This window comes from Marmota monax, unplaced genomic scaffold, assembly GCF_021218885.2.
Source record: "Marmota monax isolate L192 unplaced genomic scaffold, Marmota_monax_Labrador192_F-V1.1 WCK01_AAM20220418_F8-fsc00005, whole genome shotgun sequence".
Taxonomy (NCBI): domain Eukaryota; kingdom Metazoa; phylum Chordata; class Mammalia; order Rodentia; family Sciuridae; genus Marmota; species Marmota monax.
This window is the reverse complement of record NW_026692254.1, coordinates 2,471,977-2,496,221: the sequence shown is the minus strand read 5'-3', so window position 1 is coordinate 2,496,221 and position 24,245 is coordinate 2,471,977. Positions and strand designations below refer to the sequence as shown.

General features: G+C 36.5%; 1 protein-coding gene across 7 annotated transcripts in view; it reads left to right on the top strand.

Moving 5' to 3' along the window:
• Kif16b (kinesin family member 16B) overlaps positions 1-24,245 on the top strand; it is a 304,004-nt gene that overhangs the window by 52,575 nt on the left and 227,184 nt on the right. For all 7 annotated transcript variants that reach the window (XM_046434441.2, XM_046434424.2, XM_046434431.2 and 4 more), the window contains exons 10-12: positions 1,215-1,390; positions 7,570-7,635; positions 10,514-10,573. In XM_046434441.2, the coding sequence (XP_046290397.1) occupies positions 1,215-1,390; positions 7,570-7,635; positions 10,514-10,573 (302 nt within the window). The remainder of the gene's footprint in view (positions 1-1,214; positions 1,391-7,569; positions 7,636-10,513; positions 10,574-24,245) is intronic.

The window sequence follows — 24,245 nt, the reverse complement described above, 5'->3', positions numbered from 1 at the left end:
CTAGTATGGCAATATGTAAATCAATGGATGTGTAACTGATGTGATTCTGCAACCTGTATATGGGGTAAAAATGGGAGCTCATAACCCACTTGAATCAAAGTGTGAAATATGATATATCAAGAACTATGTAATGTTTTGAACAGCCAACAATAAAAAATTAAAAAAAAAAAAAAGAAATGTCTCATTGGGGTGTAATACCTTTTATATCTTAAAAAAGTAATGGTTTATCAATCTTGAAATTTACTTACTGTACCTAATATGTAATCTTATAGTATTAACTGTTATGTAGCCTGGCCATGTTATAGAAGTTGGGATATCATGCAGAAACTCTTAGTTTTTCTTTGCTTATAATACAATGCAGAAACTTTTAACTTCACTAACTCACAGAAGAAAATCATTTTTTACAATGGAAAAAATAATCCAACCTTGTATTTCTATTTAAAGCAGTAGATGCGACATTTGAAATTGAAAATTGAGAGAAAAATTCCAATATATATAACAAATAATGATAACAATAAAGAAACTTATTTATTTTGTCTGATTAACTGAAAGAAGCAGAATAGAGAAAAATACGTAGAAAGAGGGAATAGTCATTTTCTTCTCCCCCTTCCTCTTTCTCTCCTTCCTTTCCCCTTCATATGTATCCCTTACCCTACCAGTTGCCAAGCATTAACTGCAGAGGCAAGGGATCTTACCTGGGTGTATAACTCCATGAATTTCACAGTCATCCTGACTTTAAGGTTTGGTGGGGGTGGGTTGGGATTAACCAAAGTTTCCAGAAAGAAAGAATTAACTAGTCTATTGAATCATTTAAAAAATTATCATGCTCTAGTAGATTTTTCCAGATGGTTGGCTTGACCAGAAATATTTAAAGTGTTTTAATTCCTGCTTAATTTTGAGAAGTTCAAAGAGTGTTAAAATCCTCTTTTTATATTTTCCACTGCCTTAACTATGCTGGGGTGTCTCATCCTATTTTAAAGTTGGTTAGATGGCTGATTCTAGACTTGAGAAGAGCAAAATGACATTTAATTTGGTGTGGTGAACACCCTTTCCTATAAAATCTTAGATAATTTTTAATATTCATTACTATGGCAATGAATATTTAGTCTATCCAATGACCTGGGGTTAATCTGACTTTTAAATTACAAACCAACTTTGTGTTAAATGAAACATGGAGTGCTAGATAAATTATTTTTTGAATTCATTCTTCACAGCTATTTCACCTGCTGATGTCAATTATGGAGAAACCTTAAGTACTCTTCGATATGCAAATAGAGCCAAAAACATCATCAACAAGCCTACCATTAATGAGGATGCCAACGTCAAACTCATCCGTGAGCTGCGAGCTGAAATAGCCAGACTGAAAACACTGCTTGCTCAAGGGAATCAGGTTGGGTTTTTCTGAGATTTATGGATAATTTTCTTTGAGTAATGGCATCTATTTCTAGATCTTAATGAGACAATTATCTCATAGTATTGATTTGAGTAAATAAGTGCTAAGTAAAGCTTCGAATGAGTTAGCCAGTCTCTCCTTTACATCAACCTCCTATTGGCCTTTGCATTCATTATGTGCTTCATATGTGAGATTTTATCCACTAAACCTGAAATGATTAACTATCTAATAGTTATCAATTATGGATGGAAATTTAGCATGCAATAGGATTAGCGGCATAATCTCCATTAGTGGAAAGAAATTGAGATGCTTAGAGTAATATTTAAAATTCTACCCATGCATTTTATGACCTTAAAATGTATTTTAGCAGAATGAAAGACTTGTTTGAACACCTTTCTGGAATCTCTGTTTCTTATCACCCGTCACAGAGGTGGATATAGTGATTCATTGACACGTGTGACATTATACCTGTCACCTGGCTGTATTGCTGTCCCTGGGGTCTTTATTGATTATTGAAATGACCTCACTTCAGGATCTTTTGGGTTTCTAGTGAAGAAGCCTTATCCCTTTTTTATTTTTATAGCAAACTTTCTTAAAGTCTGCAAAGCACACACATACAGAGTTACATTCTGTGGGCTGGGGACATAGCTCAGTTGTTAGAGTGCTTGCCTTACATGCACATGGCCCTGGCTTCAATCCCCTGAACCACCAAAAAAAAAAAAAACAGAGTTACATTCTGTGATGAATAGTGAGTTAAGTTCACGTGGGCTTAGATACTGCTGGGAAGAAAGGACACCCTTGAAAGAAAATCAAGAACAAGTTATATTGGAGTTAGAAATAAAGATATATTTCATCCCATTTTCTTAACCCCTGAATGTGTGTCTTCAGTACATCATTAAAAGAAATATTTTTCTTTAACTGCAAAGTGGTCTCCAGAGCAGTGTTTTCCATGTAGGAACATATAGCACTTGAAGCTCTTGACATCCCATACATAGCTTGATTTATGAAAATACTGCCAGGATGGAAAAGCTCACCAAGCTTCCTGTGTCCTGAAACACACCTGACAGCCCTATCCCACCTGATTAACCAGATAGGAATCATTCATTGTGCTTAAAAATATCTCCACACACATTTTACTTTATGATGTGAGCTTCGTGTGTGAAAGGAAGTTGTCAGAATCAATGGTACAGCTGCGTGTGATGTAAAAACTTACAACCTGAGCCACATATACTTTGTTACTGGGATCCCTTTTCAATGTTTTAAAAGCATTATTCCTCTCAAGTAAGCATTTAAAGATTATTTGATAGGATCAAAGTACTGTATGTCAAGGAAGTATTTGAAAAATTCTAGGTGTAACTTCTTGTACTTAAACATTTAAGAGAATGAAGGAAAAAAGGAGAGATCATCCTTTTAAACAAACAGAAAAAGTTTAATTTTTTAAAACATTCACACATTTTCTAAGGAATGTCTTGAGAGGTTTTGACATGCGAAGTGGTGCCTTACATTTCATGCTCTACCCCAACTACTGATGTACTTGAGGGAGTATTTTTGTTACTGTTGTTTTGAGGCTGAGTATGGAATGGATGGAATGGTCTATTTTACATCACATTGAAGATAAATTCTTTGATATAAATTACATTGGAAATGGGAGTCCAATTAAAAGTTATTTATTATACTCTGAAGCTATAAATTATTGTGAGACAATCCAGGCTTACTCTAAAATAATTAAATTATATTATTTAAAAAAAATAAGCACTTAAATACTCATTAAAAATCTCTATGAATCTTTCTGAGGACATTGTTCTATTTGTACAGTATTCTATTTCAAGTGCTACTACTATGGTTCAATATTTCAGAATATCACTGAAATCAAAATTCTGTTCTATGGTTATTTATTTAAGCACAGCTAAATAAAAATTAGTTTCTGCTTTTAATAATTTTGCGTATTCGCTATTGCAAATGTCATGTATCAGTTTTAAAAGTATAATTTTATAAAATAATATGTTCTGGATGTATTGTATTTGCATCACCTACTACACTAGAAGGTGTACGTATGTTCAGTTTTAGTAGTTACGTAGAAACTGCCAAACAGGTTTTTAAAATGTTTATGCTAATTTATTCTCCACCATAAGTGTATGAAAATGGCAGTTTTAATTGCTATAGATCTTGCCAACATTTGTTATTGTCATTTTTCATTGCAACCATTCTGATAGACATATACCAGTATCACAGAATGATTTTACCTTTGCACGTCTCAGATGATTAGTAATGAAAGTGGATATTGGGATATCCTTTTTTTTATGAAGTTTTTGTTCTCTTTTATTACATTAATACATATTTTCACGTATTTCTGCTTTGAATTTGGCAGAGACAGAATGTCTCTTGACTCCCTCATCTCTCTTGTATATATTTGGAGACAAGTAAATTAAACAGTATAACAATGAAATAAACAACAAAAGTTAAACAGCAAAAAGTTGGTGGGAAAGAGAAGATGGAAGAACAACAAATTGCTCATTTTTGTAGCTGGAGCCAATGATAAATTTTAAATAATAGAAGTATCATTATGTAGAACTTTTAATATTGATACATCTGAGATAGGGTTACAAAGCAGAACTCAGTTATCTGTTGGTATAAGAACAGGCAAAGGGCTGGGTGTGGTAGCACATGCCTGTAATCCCAGTGATTTAGGAGGCTGAGGTAGGAGGATCACAAGTTTAAAGCCAGCCTCAGCAACTTAGTGAGGCCCTAAAAAATTTAGTGAAACCCTGTCTCAAATAAAAAGTAAAAAGGGATTGGGATGTGGCTTAGTGATAAAACACCCCTGGGATCCCCAGTGGCTGAATAGAATAGAGTAGAATAGAATAGAATGGAATAAAATACAGGCAAGGGCCTACCAGTTAATTCAAGGAGAAAGAAAGCAATGAGGAAAGAGAATATATGAGCTTAAAAAAAGATCACTTTGTCATGACAAATTCTCAAATAAAATGATATATGATGTCAACTTTCATAAAGGAAAAAAACAATGAAACTATTGGAAATAACAGGAAACAGTGACATATTTGCCACAGAAAGTTTGAACTCTTCTCAAGCTGTGAGAGCTCAGGTAGACAAAAGTAAGTGAAGATGTATATGTACATAATAGCATGAAGATTTCCTCTAATCTGTGTGATGCAAACCAGGAAAAAATGTTTCAGCTCATTCAACATAAGACTGATTTCCTTATTATGAAATGAACATCTAGAAAAGAATAAAAACAACCACAACCTAATAGAAAATTTAAGAAAGAATGTGAGCACAATTAACAGGAAAAAAAAAAGTTTCCAATGGTTTCCTGAACCTACAAAACATATGTTCAAAATACAATAGTGCAGTTGATTGTATAGTGTATTGGCAAGAGTGGGAGGCAAGAGGTGCTTAATTATGCTGTTGAGGGAGGCAATATTGCTGTATTTTTGAGATAGCATCACTCTCAGTTTAATAACACATGAATTTAATCTAAATATTGTTTAATCCTGAACATAGACACCTTGCATAGAAGAATTGACAGTGGTTTATGTTTGTTAGTTTTCTTTTGGAAGAACTTAAGTAGGTCTTCCTTTATACATGCTTCAAAATTTGTAAAAAAAATTGGAAATACATATTTTCTAAAAGAGCTTTTGGTCATAATAGCCTTTGAGGCATATCACTCAGTTAGTGATTATCTACTAAGCTGATAATGAATTAGTAATGTTTCAGCTTTAGTTATAGATAAAAAAGTCCAATGGTGGATTCTGAAAAATTTGCCATATTATAAAGGGCTAATTTTTTTTAAAAATGTCAACCCTATATAAACAAAACAGGCTTGGTAATAATTTTAATTCATTTCTTAAATGAAAAGTATTTAATGAAGTACCTTCTGTGTGTAAGACAACCTGCTAGGTGCAATTGACACTTTGTAGTAACATTATAATAAAGCTTCTGTTTCATTCAAATTTGGAGGACGAATTTGACTAATAGGTTAACTTTCTGGCCTCATTCTCTGTCAATCTGATTAAAGTGGGATCCTAGCTTTATAATATGGGAATATCTCTAATTATAAAGACCCCATGTTAGGGAATTTTTTCAGGATTAGAATAACATATAATGCCAGCTGAGAAATCATAGCTTTAGATTTCCCTTGGGGCAGTGACTCCTGTAACAGGGTGTGTCCCTTGCCAGGACCCTGGAGGATGTACCAAGGAATGCTGGGTCCTGTGGTGCATGATTTTTAAACCACTGTGGGCCCCACACATGTCCATATGAAATGACCATCCCTCACATGTGAGCAAGTAGTTCAGAGGGTCAAAGATAACTGCTGCTGGATAGCTCTGTAGCGCTTAAGGATCTTAAGGATCTAGCTCACCAAGATCAACACCTAGGCTCCCCTGCTGGCCGGTTCTGCTTTCTGTTGAGTACACAGATGCCAATTGTGGCCCACAGTAGTCTTGTTAACTGAGGCCTCCTTTTGGGTGTTTGTTTTTTTTTTTTTTTTTTTTAAGAGAAAGAATTTTTAATATTTATTTTTTAGTTTTCGGGGACACAACATCTTTTTATTTTATTTTTATGTGGTGCTGAGGATCCAACCCAGCGCCCCGCGCATACCAGGCGAGTGCGCTACCGCTTGAGCCACATCCCCAGCCCCTTGTGGGTGTTTTTGTTTGTTTGAATAGAAATTGAAAAGTAAATAGTCATGAAAACCATGCTGGAGACTCTGAAGAGGAGAGCTTCCCAATTGAAGATTCATATAGCCAGGCCTGTTGGCACATGACTGAGGAGGCTGAAGCAAGAGAACCCCAAGTTCAAGGCCAGCCTCAGTAATTTAGTGATACCATGTCTCAAAAAATAAAAAGGGCTCAGTGGTAAAGCACCCCTGAGTTCAATCCCTAGTATCCCTCCCACCCCCCCAAAAAATCATACATATAGATGACTCACAGATTCCCTTTTCTAGGAATTTCTTGTGGTGATACAACCACATATACCTTAGGTGGTTGGTATAAGGTAGTTATTGTAGAGCATTGCTGATAAAGCAAAAGATTAGAAAAAACTGAATTTATATTAATAAGAGGGTACTTACTTACGTTATAGAATGTCCATACAATAGAAAACTATACAATGGAATTGGAATTGTTAAAAAATGCTGGGTATAATGGCACATATCTGTAATCCTAGTGACTCAGGAGGCTGAGGTAGGAGGATCGAAATTTCAAAGCCAGCCTCAGCAACTTAGCAAGACCCTAAGCAACTTAGCCAGACAGTGTCTCAAAATAAAAATAAAAGCAGGCTGGGGATATGGCTCAGTGGTTAAGTGCCCCTAGGTTCAATCCCTGTAATAAACAAACACAGCAAATACAGGCTTTCATATAACCAGAATAAACAGTAGGTGTTTATACTAAATTGAGAAAAGAGATTGTGGATGGGTGGGGCAGGAAACTCCCTTTCTGTTTTCTTCCTGTCACATTTTAAGAAGTGAGGAAGATATATAGGATAGGGAGCTCTGTGTTCCTAATACTCAGGTCACAGCTGACATGTTGGGAGCTCAGATGAGGCCCCAGCCTGCTTCTGTTTTTCTCTCCTGTCTGTCTGTCCGTCCCTCCCCAGTTCTTACCTGATTTTGGTGTTTATCATTCTCATTGTCAATCTTCACACTTCTGCAACACAGATAAGGAAATGGCTAGAGACTGTAGTGTAGCCATGGCATACATTGAATACTATTTAGCAGTGAAAATAAATAAGTTTTTATCGCATATTTCAACATGCATGGACCTCAGGAGCTTGTGGTTGAACAAAACTTTGGCATCTTTCTTTTTGAATTTTGTATTTTGCATGTTCAAACAGACAAATCCTTAAAATCTAGGAATTTAGATTGTATTTTATTTTGGTAAAATGTCTCTGTTGCACTTTTGCTTTGTATTGCAAATACACATTTTCCAGGGTGCCATGACTTTGGTTATTATGAGATATGTATCCCCTGGATTAGAGTTTTGGTGGTAAATGACACTTTTTTTTTTTTTTGAGGAGGAGGTATGGCATCACTTTTAACTAATATCTCATGTTTTTTTGTGGAAGTTTTTGATCATTTACTATATTCTTGGAATAATTCTTCTAGTATGTTACTGCTGTTTATTAACTGCTGATGTCTTTTGTGGTTTAAATTTTAGATTGCCCTCTTAGACTCCCCTACAGCTTTAAGTATGGAGGAAAAACTTCAGCAGAATGAAGCAAGAGTAAGTGATAACTTATGCTATATTTTTTAAGTCCATGCTTTCTAGTACTTACTTTCCTTCTTCATTACACTGTATTTCCCCAACCTCAATCCTGTGATCATTTTTAAAGATGCACAATAGTTGCCTTTTTATGTATTGCATACTTTTCTCTGTGATTTAGTAAATAGGATTTCTGTGGCACATGATGGTCAACTGAGATTAAGTGCACATGCTGGCCTTCCTGACAAAGCAGTAAGACCACTCAGGCCATCTGAACAGGCAGGAGTCCCTGGTGGAGGGAGGCGGAGCTCAACATTCATGAAATAGATGAAACAGCAGTGGTCTTCTCAACTTCACAATGGGCACTGCTTTGCTTTTGGTCATTTCTTTACTTTGTTTCCACTGGATGTCCAGCACATGTTTAATTAAGCTGGCTGAGAGTCGAAGCGTTGCAGTGAGTGACCAGAAGAGAGAGCAGCTCTCAGGGGACGAGGCAGGCTGCAGCCAACACTTGTGGGCTGGTGCTTTTTGGAAACCAGTTTCATGGCTGACCTTGTTCTATGCTTTTTTTTGTTGTTGTTGTTTTAAAAAAATAACACCCTCTGGGAAAAGAGAAACAGACATTAAGAACAATCTTTGGAATGGATTTTCTTCCTAGTGCTGAATGATTAAAACAGACTGAGAAAAATAATTGGATTCTGTTGGTAAAAACCCAAGAATACACAATATGGAAGATATAAATTGGGTTGTACTTAGAAACTTGTTGACACTTCCCTGGGTAATTATGTTGGTTAATAAGCTGATAATAGCGGTAGTAAAAAAATTATTTTTTAATCCCTATTTTTCTCATGAAAATGTGTATTTTAGTGCTTCAGGTTCTAATTTTGAATGCTATGAAATGTCTGGATAGAGTCTTAAATTGTCTCTCAATTATAGTTTCTAGAATACCTGGTAAGCTAATAGAAAACAATAAACATTTTAATTTGAATGCATTACACATGCTGTGACAGAAATGACTGCCTCTGTTGTTCGTAACATTTTTGAAGCCTTTGTCGAGTTTTTTGCTGACCTTTTTTAATTGTTTGCCATCTGCTTGGCTATAAATCTCATCACCTGATCACATTGTTAGTGGTGATATCACACATTTGCATTTTTTATTAATGTTTTAAATGACTATTTGATTTAAATATAATGAAAAGATAATTCCAAGCCATCTTTTAAAACTTTTTTTTTTTTTAAGGCTAGAATTACTTGATTGAATTTGGAAAGGATTGATTGGTTTGCTTTTCTGCAGTGAGAATATATCTGTTGGTGAAATGCAGAATCATTTGTTTTGAATGCTTTGTGTTCTCAGGTTAATTGCCAGTGAGAAACTCTGGTTAGTATAAATTAGTAAACTCAACATATCAGGCTATTCCTTTTCTGTAGGAAGAGGATACCAAGAATATTCTTCTCTGAAAGTTTTTTTTTTTTTTTTTTTTCAAAACAAAATACCCTAAAATCTTCATGGTTTTTATTACTGTTGTGAATCTGGGGTTGGTATCAGTGAAGGATCAGACAAATCAACATTGCCTTTTCATAGCTTTAGGGATGAGCAAAAAGTGAAACTAGAAAGATTCTTCCACTTCTGTTTCTTTTGTTTTTCACCAAGAAGATGGTAGAGTTTGTCACCAATAACTAGTAAAAGAAGAAACATTATTTTAAAAAATGTAACCCCCACAGTCTTACTTGAGGTAAACTGAGGAGTAAAATGAATGGCCTCTGAATGATTGAGTGTAGGTGGGTGAGGTTTGGTTTTCTTCTTGGATAAACCATCAATCTTGATCCTCCAGTTCTTGTTAGCACCACATTTTCTTTCCTTAAGTTTGCTGACAGGAATGCCCTTTCCAAGTAGTACTTCATGGCTGCTTACACCCTCACTTGTTTTAGCAGTGAGAGTGAAGGCAGATGTATTTTATGGGTCCATGTGTCCTGGTTAAGTGGGGTGGCTCACTGGAGGGAAGACCAGGAGGTTTATGTAGTGAGGTGTCTGCCTCTGGGAGAAAGGAGGGGAGGCAGGAGTGACACTGGCACAGAAAGGAAGAGGTCCTAAGAGGATGACTCCCCTTTCCGAAGGCTCTCTTTTATCCTAGGTCTATTCCTATTCACAGAACACATTTTTTATTCATTTTTTTCCTCCTCCACTCAATTCAGGTATCACTTTTTCCTTCCTAATGAATTAATCATTAGGATCATCTGAATTTTTTTCTGGAACTAGTAGGAAATGTCCTCTAATTTTGAAAAACAATTTCTCCATGATCAACAATGGGAATGTTTTCTTCCCAAAGATATAGCAGAGTGGAAAGAAGCTGCTTTTTATCAAAAGATCTTTTCTTTCACTAATAGAGTCAATTAAAGTACCACCTTTTTTTTTTTATAAGATAGAATGAGATTTTTAAACCCCATTAATTAGCTACAAAAGCACATTATCTCCTAAAAGAAAATGCAACATCCAAGGTGATTTAATCACTACATCTAATTAGAAAGAAAAGTAAATCACTATTTCTTAGGACCCAAAGTATAGTCAGGAAAAATTAACCCATTTAATGGGACATTGTCATCCTTGAACTTGTGATTTTGGTTAATAATCCACAGAAACAGCTTTAGTTAATGTGCCAGGAAAGACTGTTGTAAAATTCTAGGCAACTTGATTGACAATTTCTGTCAGTTTTTTCCTTTGCCAAAATGTAGGTTGTAGGATGAGATCAGCTTGTTTGACTTATATTTGGTGATATAGCTTTTGTAGAAATTGCTAGCTCATTTAAAAAATAATACTTTATCTCTGCATAAGTTCTAAGAATTTGGAAGCTTTCTATAAGAAAATCTTATTAATTATTAAAAATAACCACTTTCTTTTTAGGTTCAAGAATTGACCAAGGAATGGACCAATAAGTGGAATGAAACCCAAAATATTTTGAAAGTAAGGACTATAAAAAGGTGTTTTAGTCTTACTGTGTTGGCTTAAGTATGTAAACCTTTTTTTTTTTACCCCCCTTTTCATACCTGGCAGTTTTGTGTTTTGCTTAAGGTAAAGTCAGTGGAGCCAGTTAGTGACTATGTTTGACTGGTTGATTTTGAAGAATTGGGAAAGTAAGTAGTTTATTAGACATTAAAGCTGTATGTTTTAACATGCACAGATTATGTTGATATTTAAGATATTTACTTTTACTTGACTCTTTTTATTCTTTAGGGGCATTCACATTGTTTTTCTGCTTTTGCCAAAGTCAATATATTAAATTAAAAATATACTTTCCTTGACAACATTGTAGAGTATGTTTGAGTGTGTCATGACTAAATTTCAGAAATTTCTAAACTAGTAATGTCTTATCAAAATGTTTTTCATGTGTCTCAAGGACTAGACTGTGTGATGGTATGCATTTCTGGCAGGACTTACTGTGAAAATTTTTAGAGGCCTCCATTTTTCATGGTTGGTGCTTCAAAATACTAGTTTCTTTATGTTTTTGTATTTTTGCCGGCTTGGGTATAAAATCTCTGACATGTATTGAGGGCCGGTAACACCAGGTTTGAAGTTCAGGTTAAAATTTTGTGCACTGATGGCATCTGCCTGACTTTAGCACAAGGGAAGGCAGTTCAGAGGCCATTGAATCTGAGTTTTTTGTTCATTTGTTTCTTTGTTTTAAGGTCTGTTGAAGTAGGACTATCTCAAGAGTTAAACCTTTATCTAATGTTGACAAGTCTAGATAGATGAGGCTTAACTGACTGTCTGGGCAGAACCCTAACTTGGATCCCTATCACGTCAAAATGGCGCATCCAATCACTGGTTCATGGAGGCAGACTTTTGACAGTCTGGATTAGAAATTAAGTTCTGTCTGTATCTAACAACTGTCTCAAAGAGCAGAGCCAGCATTATACTTCATAAAGATCTTGGGAATCGGGGATAATAAGAGTGTTTTTCATGAGGTCAGAGGTTGTGCCCAAATTTCAAATGGTAGCAGGTTGTGATGATCCTGGTAATTTTCTTATCAGTTTCAGGAAGCACTGTACCAAGTAAGAATTTTCACATTCAAATTTCCTTCTTTCTCCTTATTATGATAAGAATGTTGTACTATTTTGTACAGAAGATGTATACTGTACTTCTGCAACATTTCCTTTTTTAGATTATATGTATGTATATATATATATATATATATATATATATATATATATATATTTTTATATATATATATATTTTTATATATATATATATATTTATATATATATATATATATATATATATATATATATATATATATATATGGCCCTGGACATCAACCCTGGGCTTTTGGGCCTTGCCTGTGTTAGGAAAGTCCTCTGATTTACTGATTTACACCTTAGCCCAGGTATGTTGAGAGATTTTAGTGCGTGAAACCAAACAAAGACTTCACTCACATTTCAGAATAGATATGTATGGAATAAACACTTTTAAAGAGGTACAATATTTTTTTGATGTTACATCTACTCTTAAGAGATTGTGTTGTAGCTCCTGAAGCCCCAGTTCTTTGAACTTTCATTGTATAATGTATTTTTCCCCAGAAAATTTGCCAAGGAGGGAGGAATAATATCTCCATTTAAGGAAGAAAGAAATTATCACTAGTCAGCTATTTGAAAAGTCATTGTTGTATGCAGTGCCCAGTAACACCAGAAGCACTGTAGCAATAAATTGAAAGATATAAGCTTGATCTGCTGCTGCTGCTTCAGTGTCTCCTTTGACACTATAGGGTTTTCTTTCTTTTTTCTGTGTGTGTGTGTGTGTGTGTGTTGCCAGAGCTCAAACCCAGGGCCTTGCACAAGCTAGGCAAGTGCTCTACCACTGAACTACATTCCCATTTACTGTAGTAATATACTGGGTTTTATAATGGCCCTGCAAAATTTTATTTTGAAAGTCACAATGGTGAAACCTCTGAACTTTTTCTTAGGCTTTTTTTTTTTTTTTCCTTATAAGGTGATTCTGGGCCAGAAGCTAAATCTTCCTTTAATTCCAATCCAGTTTTTCCTAAATCTAATTATATTTATTTTTAAAAAGATTTTTCAGATGAGAAGGAAAAATATGATACATGTTAGGTGTGAAAGGTTAGGAGGAAGGCAAATGCTATTTCGTGATTTTTTTCCTTCTCTCGATCTTGCAAGCCTGTTTTAGATTTCTCTGCCGGTATTTGTGCTTTAAATCTATAGTCGTTTCTGCTCACCTTTGGTACTTTAAGGGTTGTCTTCATCTCTTATTGGAAGACTGTACATGCAGGCTGGAGTGAAGAAGAGGAGAATTTGAATGTTTTCATTGAAAACTTTCTTTGGAATTGATTGCAATTCCATGGGTATATATCTGTTTGGCTTGTGTAATCCTCTCCTGTATTTCTGCTGTGTTTCATCATAATACAGAGTACTGCATGAAATTCATCTCAAATCAGTGGCAATGATCTTTATTGTATATTTACATTGCCTGTTTTTATAAGTCTTGAGATTTAACATGTATCATTTGCAGTAGCTTTAGAAACATAGGGATCTTCCCTCCCCCCATGTAGGGGGAGGAGTCTAAGCTCAGTGTGTTGGGTGAAGACACCCTTAAATATGAATTACTCTTGAAAGTCCCTTAAATTTGCCTGGACATCACTGTATCCTTAGCTCTTAGGTGCTCAAGTCAGGAGTATTTTTGTTCCCTTCTTTCTACATCCAATCTGTGGTTTCTCTTGTTCTAGATAAGTAAAATCCAAAATATTGTTGCATGAGGGTGGAGGGACAGTGACAGACCTCTAGGTGCATGTGTGCTCTGACAAAAGGTGCTGACTGTTTTAGCAGAGCAACATGATGATAGAAGCTGGAACCTGAGCTTTGATCTATGGAACTCAGAACATGGATCTTAGGCTATTTCCTTTCTGATTCACTGAGCTGTATCATTCATCTATAAATGTCATATACCTTGGTTCCCAGCTTGGAAATCATGGTGGATGGCAACCTCTTTGTTATATCCAAGTTAGCAGGGTAAGAGATGATAAAATCTTCAGCATTATTTTGAAAGTAGTTGACAGCAGAACATGTATTTTACTTAAAGAGGCAGGTCCTAGGCCAATAGGTAATGAGGGAGAGTTCTCTTACTGTGCTCGACATCTCCTCCCTTTCTATCCCTGTAATCCACCTTCCTCATTTTCATTAATCTTCATTTTCTGAAGTTCATGTTCCCTTGTTGGATCTTAAAGGCAGGTGTCTCCTGTTCAGTTTCATCTGAGCAGTCCTGTCATGGTTCTCTCTTCATCTCAACCTGATGGGTGACATGCTGGTTGCTGAGTGCAGTAGGGAATTGGATTTCTTGGAGTCCCTTAGCTTTTGCTGGTGTTGCTTTGTCACTAGGGATACTTTTGCCTTTCTGTGCTTCTGTCAGAATCTACCTCGAGGCCCATTGATCACCCCTTCTCTCCTCTCCCTTGCTTCTCAGGATAAATATTGCTTTCTTCTGTACTTTTATGGCATCTGCTTTTATATCTGGCATAGTGCTCATCATCATTTGAGTTAGGCAGTATTGGTTTCTCTCTCTTGCTGCCAACACGTCCATAACAGAAAAGAAGAGCAGGAGCTGGCCCTGGACTGCATCTCTTCATCATTCTCTGAGCCAACTTCTATGGCTCTGCTTCAAACTTAGCAGGCACACATTGGAAATTTACAGGATTAAACAGTAGCAGTAAACAAAAAGTAAATTGTATTAATCTGCTCAGACTGCCATAACAAAATACCATAGACTGTATGGCTTAAACATCAGAAATTCATTTGCTCACTGATCTGGAGGCTAGAAGTCCAAGATCAAGACGTTGGCATGGTTGGTTTCTCCTGAGGCGGCTTCTCCTTGGCCTGCAGATGGCTACCTCCTCATGTCCTCACATGACCTGCTCTGTGTGTCTGCATCCCAGTCTCCTTCTGTGTATCCTAATCACCTCTTATAATGGCAACAGTCACTCTGGATTAGGGCTCACCCTAATGGCCTCATTTCAACTTAATCATCTTAGTCAATTAATTTTAACTTATTATAGGTCCAGTCTTTAAATACAGTTACATTGTGAGGTACTAGGGTTTAGAGCTTCACCATGTATTTTGGTCTGAAACAATTCAGCCCTAACAACAACCTTGAACTCTACAGATCTGGTGACCTTGTGGGCAACACACCATGAAGTATTGTGTGGGGAGCATTTCTACCCTAGTGATGCTTCTGTATACACCATCCCATTTTTCTCATTTATATTTGAAAATTTCATATATGACTGCATATTTTTATTCTTGAGAGAATTATGGTTAAATTCCTTTTGATAATAGCACTGTCCTTCACGTAGATCAGTTAGATCCTTGTCTGTTCAAAGTGTGGCTTCTGGATCAGCATCCTTAGCACCACCTTGGAGCTGTTTAGAAATGCAAACTCTGGGTCCCCACTCCAAACTTCCTGGGGCAGAATCTGCATTTCAGAAAGGTCTCCAGGTGATGCATCTGTTACTTCAGGTTTGAGTGCTAACTTAGATGTCCCTGGGAAAGGTAGAGCCATTCTTCCCCTTCTTTTGCTCTGCCCTGTGCTGTGGGGGCTGACTCTTATGGGCTGCCCTTTCTTAGGGTCCTATGAATCTCCCTTTGGGAGATTGGAGAAAACAACCAGATCCCTCCCCTCTGGCCTCGTATACAATCTTCAGTGGCAGGTGCCTGTCTTCTCCATGGCTCTAGTTCCTGCCAGCAAGGAGTGATTGTGGTACTTACAGTTCTGCCTGGTGACTTAGACCTGATCTCCAGAAACATTTTCTTTCTTTGCCCCTCATCTGATGGTGGTACTGACTCTCTGTTGTGTGTGTGTGTGTGTGTGTGTCCTCCTTGTCCCAGAATGCTTTCCAGCTCTTTCTTTAGCTGAGCATCTAGTTCCCTGTTTTGAAGTCCCTTAGGTTTAAATACTGAATGGTTTCAATTTCATGAGACCTTGTCTGATGCCTGTGGTGCTCCACATCTGCTCTCTCGACTGTGCTGCCGGCCCTCTGGTGTGTTCACATGCTCTTCTTTTCTTTTTGTGTCAGTCTTTCTGGTCTTCTCAGCATGCTGTCCCAGAGTGACTTCCCTCATGGTTAAATTTGTCTTCCACTGTGGTGACTCTCTTGGGACATGGAAGTTAATGTTGTGATAAATCCAACTTCTACAAGCCTTGGCTTCCAGGGCCTTTGCTTTGGTTCTCGTTTGGCATAGTCATGATGTTGTTCTGATTGCTTACTGTAGGAAGTGATGTATGAAGAGACTGCTAAGCACCCCTCCCACATACCTTTCAGCTTGACTTTTTACAAATCTTGATGTTTTATTGCTGATGAATTTTTTAAATGATCCTTTAAAAGGAAGAATTCTAAAATTCTTTCTCTATTCCCACTATCTCTTATTCTACTGCCACATTTATGCCTCTTTCTGGTTTATCTGCTTTGTACACATTTCATTTTCTCTGTTCCAGCGTTTTATAGATGGTTAAAGAAAAATGCCCAAGGTGTGTTATCTGACTTCCAAAGAACTCCTTGAGCTCTGTGCTTCAAAATAAATCACAGACGGTTAGGACTGTAGCATAAAGCTGGCAGCCACCTGACAGATGGTGTGGCTGAAGGGAAAATGGCCCCTATGAGTGTCTGTCCAGAGCAGAGCTGCATTGTAGTGCTTGTGGCCCCATGAGTGCTCTCATTTTGAATCCCTCCAGCTTTGGTTGTTCTTCTCACTTTAATAAACAGGGTCTCTTTTCTTGCTAAAAACATAGCCTTGGATTGCTCCAGCATCTGTCTGGTCTTTTTGTGTGTTTTTATTGCCCTGCACAGGGCTTTTGACTGTATCAGGGAGGGATGACACACAGAAACCATAAGCCATAGACATCCAAGGAGAAGGTTTCCTTGGAAAGTGAGCTACTTGAATGAGTGTAAGTTGAATTGAAGCTGTTTCCTTCAGATTTTAATTATATGCAATTATTACATATCTTACACACAGTAAACAACTAGTGTGTGTTGAACTGAATTTGGAGGACAGAGCATTTGTGAACTCACATCATGATGGGATCCTAATGCAAATGATTTAGATTTAAATTACTCTGGCATCTTGGTATTCCTTCTCTGGAAAAATAGAAAGGCAGAGTACTACAAGTCTACGGCAGGGATGGATAACACATTGATGGAAGAGAACCTTTTACTCTTTCAGAATGTTTTAACTAACAAGAACTATAATAAAATGAAATTGGAATCCTTTCCTGGCTTAAGATTTTCTGAGTTTAAATTTCATGGAGAGGCATGCTATCAACCAACTTATTTCTGTTTTATGATAGAATTAATCAGCTGAACTTTTTGTCTGTGGAAGATTATGGCAACCTATAAAAAGATTTTTTTTCCCCTGGCTGTCTGCAGTTTTCCATTTTGTGGAGAGGACATGTATTGGGGAACGTAATGGATTTGGAAGCAGTACTAATAACTGGGGCTGTTGCTCAGCAGGCTCATGATGGGTTAGGTTTGTAGAACAAGTTTCCTATGGTCCTCAGGATTCCTGCTGCCCTAGGCTTTGAATCTTCTGGTTCTGGAAAATCTACAAACAAAGCCTGGGGAAGACAACATTGTGTGTGTGTGTGTGTGTGTGTGTGTGTGATATCTCCCTTTTAAATACTGTTAATCTTGAGCTCTCTTTGGTTTAAGAATTGAATCTGGAGATAGTTCTCTGGTAAGAATTTATTAATGATTATCGGTTTCCCCCCATTTTCGATCTAGGATGAGGCAGCTGTTTCTGCCATGGGTTATAAGTTTTGTCATCAATAACTGTCCGTGCATTTGTTGATTGAAAATTTTGACCTCAGGCAGTCACATGTATTGCTTATATATGGTTTTTGCCATTTCAAAAATGCAAAGTACAACTATGTGTGACATAATGACAGGTACACGTTCTGAGAACTACGTGGTTAAGTCCTTTCAACATTGTGCTAGCATCATAGCACAAACTATGATGGAACATCACTGCAGGGTAATGCGGCCACTTTCATGTGTTCAGTCCGTCATTGGCGAAAGCATTGTTAGGCCTCACAGGATTGTGTGGTTCATTCATCTACATGAAGACAGTGCTTTAACTTTGCAAGCTTTCAGTGACACAAGAGATTGGTTGCAGTGGGAATTACGTTAGTCAGTGTTCTTTCTCCTTTGGTTTTCATTCATTCTAGTTCAACACCTGCTTATTAGTGCAGGCCATGTGTAAGTTGTGCCTTTAGGAACTCATTAACTTCCTATTGCTGAATTTCTGTAAACTTTTCTCCATCCCTTCTTTCCTTCCTTACTTCCCCTCCTTCCTTGAGCACATGTTTATCAGGAACATCTTACTTATTATACATTGTTCTAGTTACTGAGTATACCTGATGAGCAAAGTAAAAAGTCCCTGTCTTTGTGGAGATTACATTCTAATGCTAAAAGACATTTCCCCACTATTGTTTTCTTTTTTTAAACTCTCATAGTCTTCTGTTGTCTTGTTTCTTCTCTCATCTTCTAATTTTTAATAGAACAGGCCTAAAATAATTTATTAAATAAAACAATGTAGTTCAGCTACCATATTCTTTGGAGTTTGAGACCTCAGAGTTTATCAAATCAGTAAGTCTTATTTTCAGTTCCAGTTTTTTTTTTTTTTAAATTTTGGTTTATGTAAAAAGATAATTTAGGCTAAACAGATATTAAGTACAAATGTGTATACCTGTGCATGCACACATGCATACACACACACACACACACACACACACACACCACTCTGAAAAGTCCCTTTACCGTACTAAGCATTTTATAGATTTATAGCCACTAGCATATAAACTCCATGAAGACACAAGTTTTGTTTTATTCAGTGCTCACTCAGAAAATCTGAACACTGGTGGTTGATTGGTTATAAAGTCCCTGTATAGTACTAGAGAAGTTTTTGGGGAATGGGTTCATATATGTAATGTGAATGACAGGCATTCCTGGAGAGTGGCGGGGAGGCCATGTTTGCCCCTTCATGTTGTGTTATAGCTGTCCCATGCTTGTTATTTTCTCCATTAGATTGTAAACTCCTTGGGATCAGGACCTATGTTTTGCTTATATTTTTATGTCTCATAAATTCTACTGTCTTGTATAATGATACTTCTTAAATAAAAAGTGTTCAGTGAATAATTGTTGAAGTCAGTAGTGTCCTCCTATTTCTGAGAAGTTTAAGGACAAGTTTGAAGACTTGCTGCCTAACAAATGGCCCTAAAGCCTAATGGCTTTAAACAGGCTGTTGTTATTTTTTATGACATTGTGGTCTAGGCTTGCTCAGCAGCTTTCTGATGCCCTCCTTCTTTCCCTGGAGTTGGATGGTTCCAGATGGCTTCACTCACATGGCTGGTGGTTGGCTCATTGTCGACTGGGGATGATTTGGCCTTGTGTTTCTCATCCACAGGTTTGACATGGTGGTCTCAGGGTCCTAAGAACTGCAAGAGAGGATAAGTCTGTCTAAGCACTTTTTAAGTTCTTACTCCATTTCATTTGCTAATATCTCATTGCCTAAAGCTAGTCCTATGACTAAAACCAGAGTAAGGTGGGAGGGGATTCTTGCCATTTTTGCAAAAGAAATCTCCCATAAGCATCTTTTTCCCCCCTCTATTCTCCTTATCTCTTGACCGTTTCATCCATACCAGAGGTTTTCAACTATATGTGTTGAGTGTGTGCTCCTGTCATCTACAGATGAGAGTATTAAAAGGAGGGAGGATTTGTGGAGGGGATGTAATACACATGACTTGAGAGAGGGTTATTTGATACCAGTTGTCTCCTTGCTTTAATCTGCAGACTAGTGTGGATGACCTTGTATCTCTCTCAACAAAAGTCATTGACAATACCCCCCTGCTCTCCTGTGCAAGGTGCTTTATCATTTTTAGTGCCTTCACACATACTATCTCATTGGCTCTTTCTTGATCTTAAGGCAAGAAAAAAAAAAGGATGTTACTGCACTTTCTATAGTATGCAGCTGTTAATTTGTCAACCTCTCATTAAAGTTCAACTCTGGCTGTTAATTTCTACCAAACTGTATGTTTTCCCTTTTCTAAAGTTCTGTTCTTGCAACTGTTTTTTTAAGATGAAAGGCAATGTAATAAACAAAGTTCATTGTTTTCTGCAACTGGGACTTGATAATTAACAGGGGAGATGGCTGTCAGCACTATAGCACTTGGTAGGGTCAGAGGCCATGCCGAGCTACTTATAGAACCAGTTCTGATGTTGTTAATAATGGCAGGCCTACCATATTTTCCATGGCAGTTGTTACCTTGCAGGAATTGCTCATAAATAAAGGTATTCCAAGTGTATGCTGGTTCTTCCTTTTGAATAACATTTCTGGAGCAAAAGGCTCAGAAATAAGTCAAATTCACCCTGTTAAATGTTGGTACTCTGCAATAAATTATTCTGAATACATAAGGGATTTTTCTTTTGATCTTTCACAGTGAGGCATGTGTGCTGAAGGGCTCTTACTGCATATTTATTGTCACAGTCAGGGAGGAAAAGATTACCTGGTCATGGAAGTGTGCTTTATGTATACCTGTACTCACTGGGTGCTAAATTATAGGAACTTGGTTTTGCTGGCAAAGAAGCTTAAAAAGCAGCCCTTTCATGGTACAGATAGGTTTATTGTTAATGTCACCCAGGTGCACATTTAACTCACCTTGGATTATTTCTAAGAGTATGAGTTTGTAGAAGAGTGGGTGGTAGTGGAGTATCAGTGAGCTTGGGAGTAAGAAGGTTCTCAGCCTTCCTATGCTAGTGATTTTTGCTTGTGTATTATTCTGGATTCATCATTTATAATTTTTTAACCTTGGTTACATAAACCTTTTAGTTTCTCAGACTCTTACTGGAAGGTGCAAACTGTAATTGTACCTATTACATAAGAAAAGAAAGGAGTACATGCAAAGTATTGAGAAAAATGTTAGTACTTAGTATTGGGAACATTGTAGTAATATCATCCATTTTTGATATCTGTCTTCCCAGTTGGGCAGAAAAAAATATGTATATGAAACCTTGTTTAGGTACACAACCCATTCACTATAGCTGGTGTGTACTGGGTTGGACAGAGTGTGTGGATCTTGTTGAAACTGTCATATTTTCCACAGTAGATACTAAATCTGGTAATGAACTATAGTGTAAAATACATTCAAGGCAAACAAGAGATGCAAATTAAAATATGTTTGAATGCTACCTTTTTGACATAGGAATCCTATGTTCAGCTGGAAAATTGTTTGAAAGGGTCAATTTAATATCTCTGCTGTGGTGTGAAAATTCCTTGAGAAACCTGCTTCTTCTGGTGTTATAATTGAAAGATGTCACACAAAGAATTCCATGTATTTAAACACATTTCTTTTTTATCCTTTGGATTAATTATGTGATTTAAAATGAGCTCTGAATATGGGTGTGTTCTTTTTGACAGCCTTTCATATATAGTTTTCAATTTGGCTTACTTTCCAGGTGACCCCTTTAGGTTGATGTTTCCTATTCCAGCCTACCTAGCAACAGTTACTATGAGCAGCAAGTTGGCACTGCCCTGCATTCATATCACAACAGCAGGTTTTAAGAGATTACTTTTCCTAAGCATCCTGGTTGATTTTGCCTTTGCATTATTTAAGGATGGCAGCATTTTCCCTTAACTCCAAGCAACAGAGCTCTAAGTTTCTTTGCAAAAGTGATGGTTTTAAGAAGTATGTATCTGTAAGACAGTATAATTAGCAAGTAGCCATCTGCTGAGAAAAGAAATATGGACCTAGGTTGCTTGTGGATATTTATTACCAGAATATTCTGATACTTGCAAAAGGGAGATAGCTATAAATCTCTATCATTTTCTCTAGTACTTTATGGTGTCAGCTTTGCCAGCTAAAAGCAACCTTCCTGAGCAAGTTGTCTATGTCATATAGATGGTGGGAGTTAGTTTCAAGTGGCTTTGATATCTCCTTGAAAGAAACTGAACAACACACATATCACTGAAGATGGTTGTTTTCTTCTACAGTCTATATTAATGAATTATATTTAAGCCTTCCTTGCTCCTGTCATTAAAGTAAAAATTATACTAGTATTACCAGCAGACTGACATCCAGCTACATACAGCATTTGCTATTGTGCTTCTTTAAGTTGCTAAGTCCAGATTCTCATCCCAAACAACTGATAAATTGGTTATTTGCCATGTAATAAGAAGTTGATTTTTCTTGTAGAAGTAGTTTCCACTTCGAATCACTTAGAGCTCTTTAAAAAAAACAAAACAAAAACAAAAACAGTTGTTTCACTTTCACTGCTGATTTTTGGAAACTCTTTTTAAACAATTGCCCTGCGTCTCACAAGAGTTGGGGGAACAAGCTCTAAAGTATGTGGAAGATCATCTTTAAAGCACCTGTCTTGTATTTATTGCATAGGCCCAGGCTCTTAGAATAAAATGCCTACATAACTTCTTGCACTGTCCCACTCCCCTAAGTTGTATACTGATGCAATCATTTGGAGCCATCCAGTGATGCCATTGGCAATGAAATTTCAGCTGAATCAATTCACTTTTTAAAAATATAGTGATTTGTTTATAGGAACTTAAAAAAAACAACTATTTTTTTTTAATACCAGGGATTGAATCCAGGTGTACTTAACCACTTAGCCACATCCCTATGCCTTTTTATATTTAATTTTGAGATAGGGTCTTGCTAAGTTGTTTAGGGCCTCACTTAATTGCTGATGCTGTCTTTGAACTAACAATCCTTCTGCCTCAGCCTCCTGTCTTGCTGGGATAGAGGCATACGCCACCATGCCCAGCTGAGTTTGCTTTTTTATTGAGGTTTAAAATACACAAAATGTGCAGATATGATGTGTGCAGCTCATGAGTTTTTGCATGTGTTTACATGGGAACAAGGCAAGATACCCTAGTAGATCAGGTCTTGGCCCAGCAGAGAGCAAACCACCCATCCACAAGCTACAGACTTCACCTTCATTCTAAGTTGGTGTCTCATTCATATATGTGTATATGTGTGTGTGTAATTTTAATCTAGATCTTACCCAACTGGGTGATGTGATTAACATAAATTCTGATTTTTTTTTTTTTTTCAGATTTTTAGAATGGCAGTTTCAGAGGTTTTCTATACTTTCATGGATTTTTTTTCTTTATAAGTCTTCTTGTTACACAGCTAGATATTTAAATTATGCCCTGTAAAACTGTTATATGTCCTTTTACCACTAGACTCTGAGTTGCAGAGGGTAGAGATGTGTTCTGTTTTAGCTCTCCAAATTGCCTTGCATTCAGAAATTAGTAATAATAATATTAATAGGAGTAATAGCTGATAATAAATCACTGCACTCTTATTACATGTTGGCCATCGTTCCAAGCCAGCAATGTCTAATAGAAGTAGAATACAAGCAATATACACAATTTCAAACTTGGTAAAAGCCATATTAAAAAGGTAAAAGAAATAGCAGACTAATTTTAATAATGTCTTTATTTACCCTAATATATGAAAAAAATTACCAGTTTGATATATATTTAGTACAGAAATTAGTCATGAGGTATTTTACATTTTTTTCCCCTAATAAGTCTTTGTTAACTGGCTTGAATTTTGCATTTACAGCTCTTCTCAATTTAGATGTTAAAGTTGCATTAGATATATTTGATATATATTTTGATTTTATAAAATTTATATCTGAAAAATAATTCCTATACTAAGTATGTTGCAAATGTATTTAAAAGTTTTTCAGTAGCTTAATTTTCAATTTTAATCCAATAAATTAAAATGCAAACTCCGTTTTCTCACAGCATTAACTTCATTTTGTGTATTTGGGCACTGTATGTACACAGCACAGTTTTTATTAGTGTATGGATTTCCTTTGTTATTCCATGCAACAGCATTGTGAAGATGGTAGTCTTAGTTTTTTGATTTTACAGACAAGGAACTGAAGCTGAGGAGGTACACAGTAAAGGACGGATGAAGTGAGGTCGGCATTGGAACCTATTTTGAGGTCTCAGATTGTCAGATTGTGACCACATCTTTTCTGTCTGGCTCTTATTATTTGAGACTGACTTCTCTTTAATTACTCTGTTCCATTTTTTTTGTTTATTTTGTTTTCATTTTCAAATGCACTGACTTTTGTTTGGTCATTTTTGCTTTTTTATCTTATAAAGGTGGATGGCAAAAAAGTGATCTTAAAAGTGATCCTTTATTTGTAGTGAATTTGGTTGTTTATCAGTATTTAAAAACCAAAATAGAAGATGGCCACTGTGGAAGCCCCATCTGCTGTTTTCTCCGTAAATGTCAAGACAAGATTTACTTTCCATGAAATAGTGGCTCAGATCTCCCTTTGTGTTTTGTAATGCTCTTTATTTAATCATGGCTTTCCAGTATGGTTGGGCTTAGTCTTCTTTTGTCTTGGCTTGTTTCTAGCCTATTTCTTAAGCAAAGTATCATGGTTATATCCCTGGATGTCATTTTGTTTTTCTAATGTTATTAACGTTTGTTCTTATATTAATGCCATCTCTGGACATCTTTGGAACCTTCCTCCCCACCCCCCACCCCCCGAAATGTATCCAGCCAGTTGTGTGTTCTTGTCTACTTTTATAGGTGATTTTCTACTTCA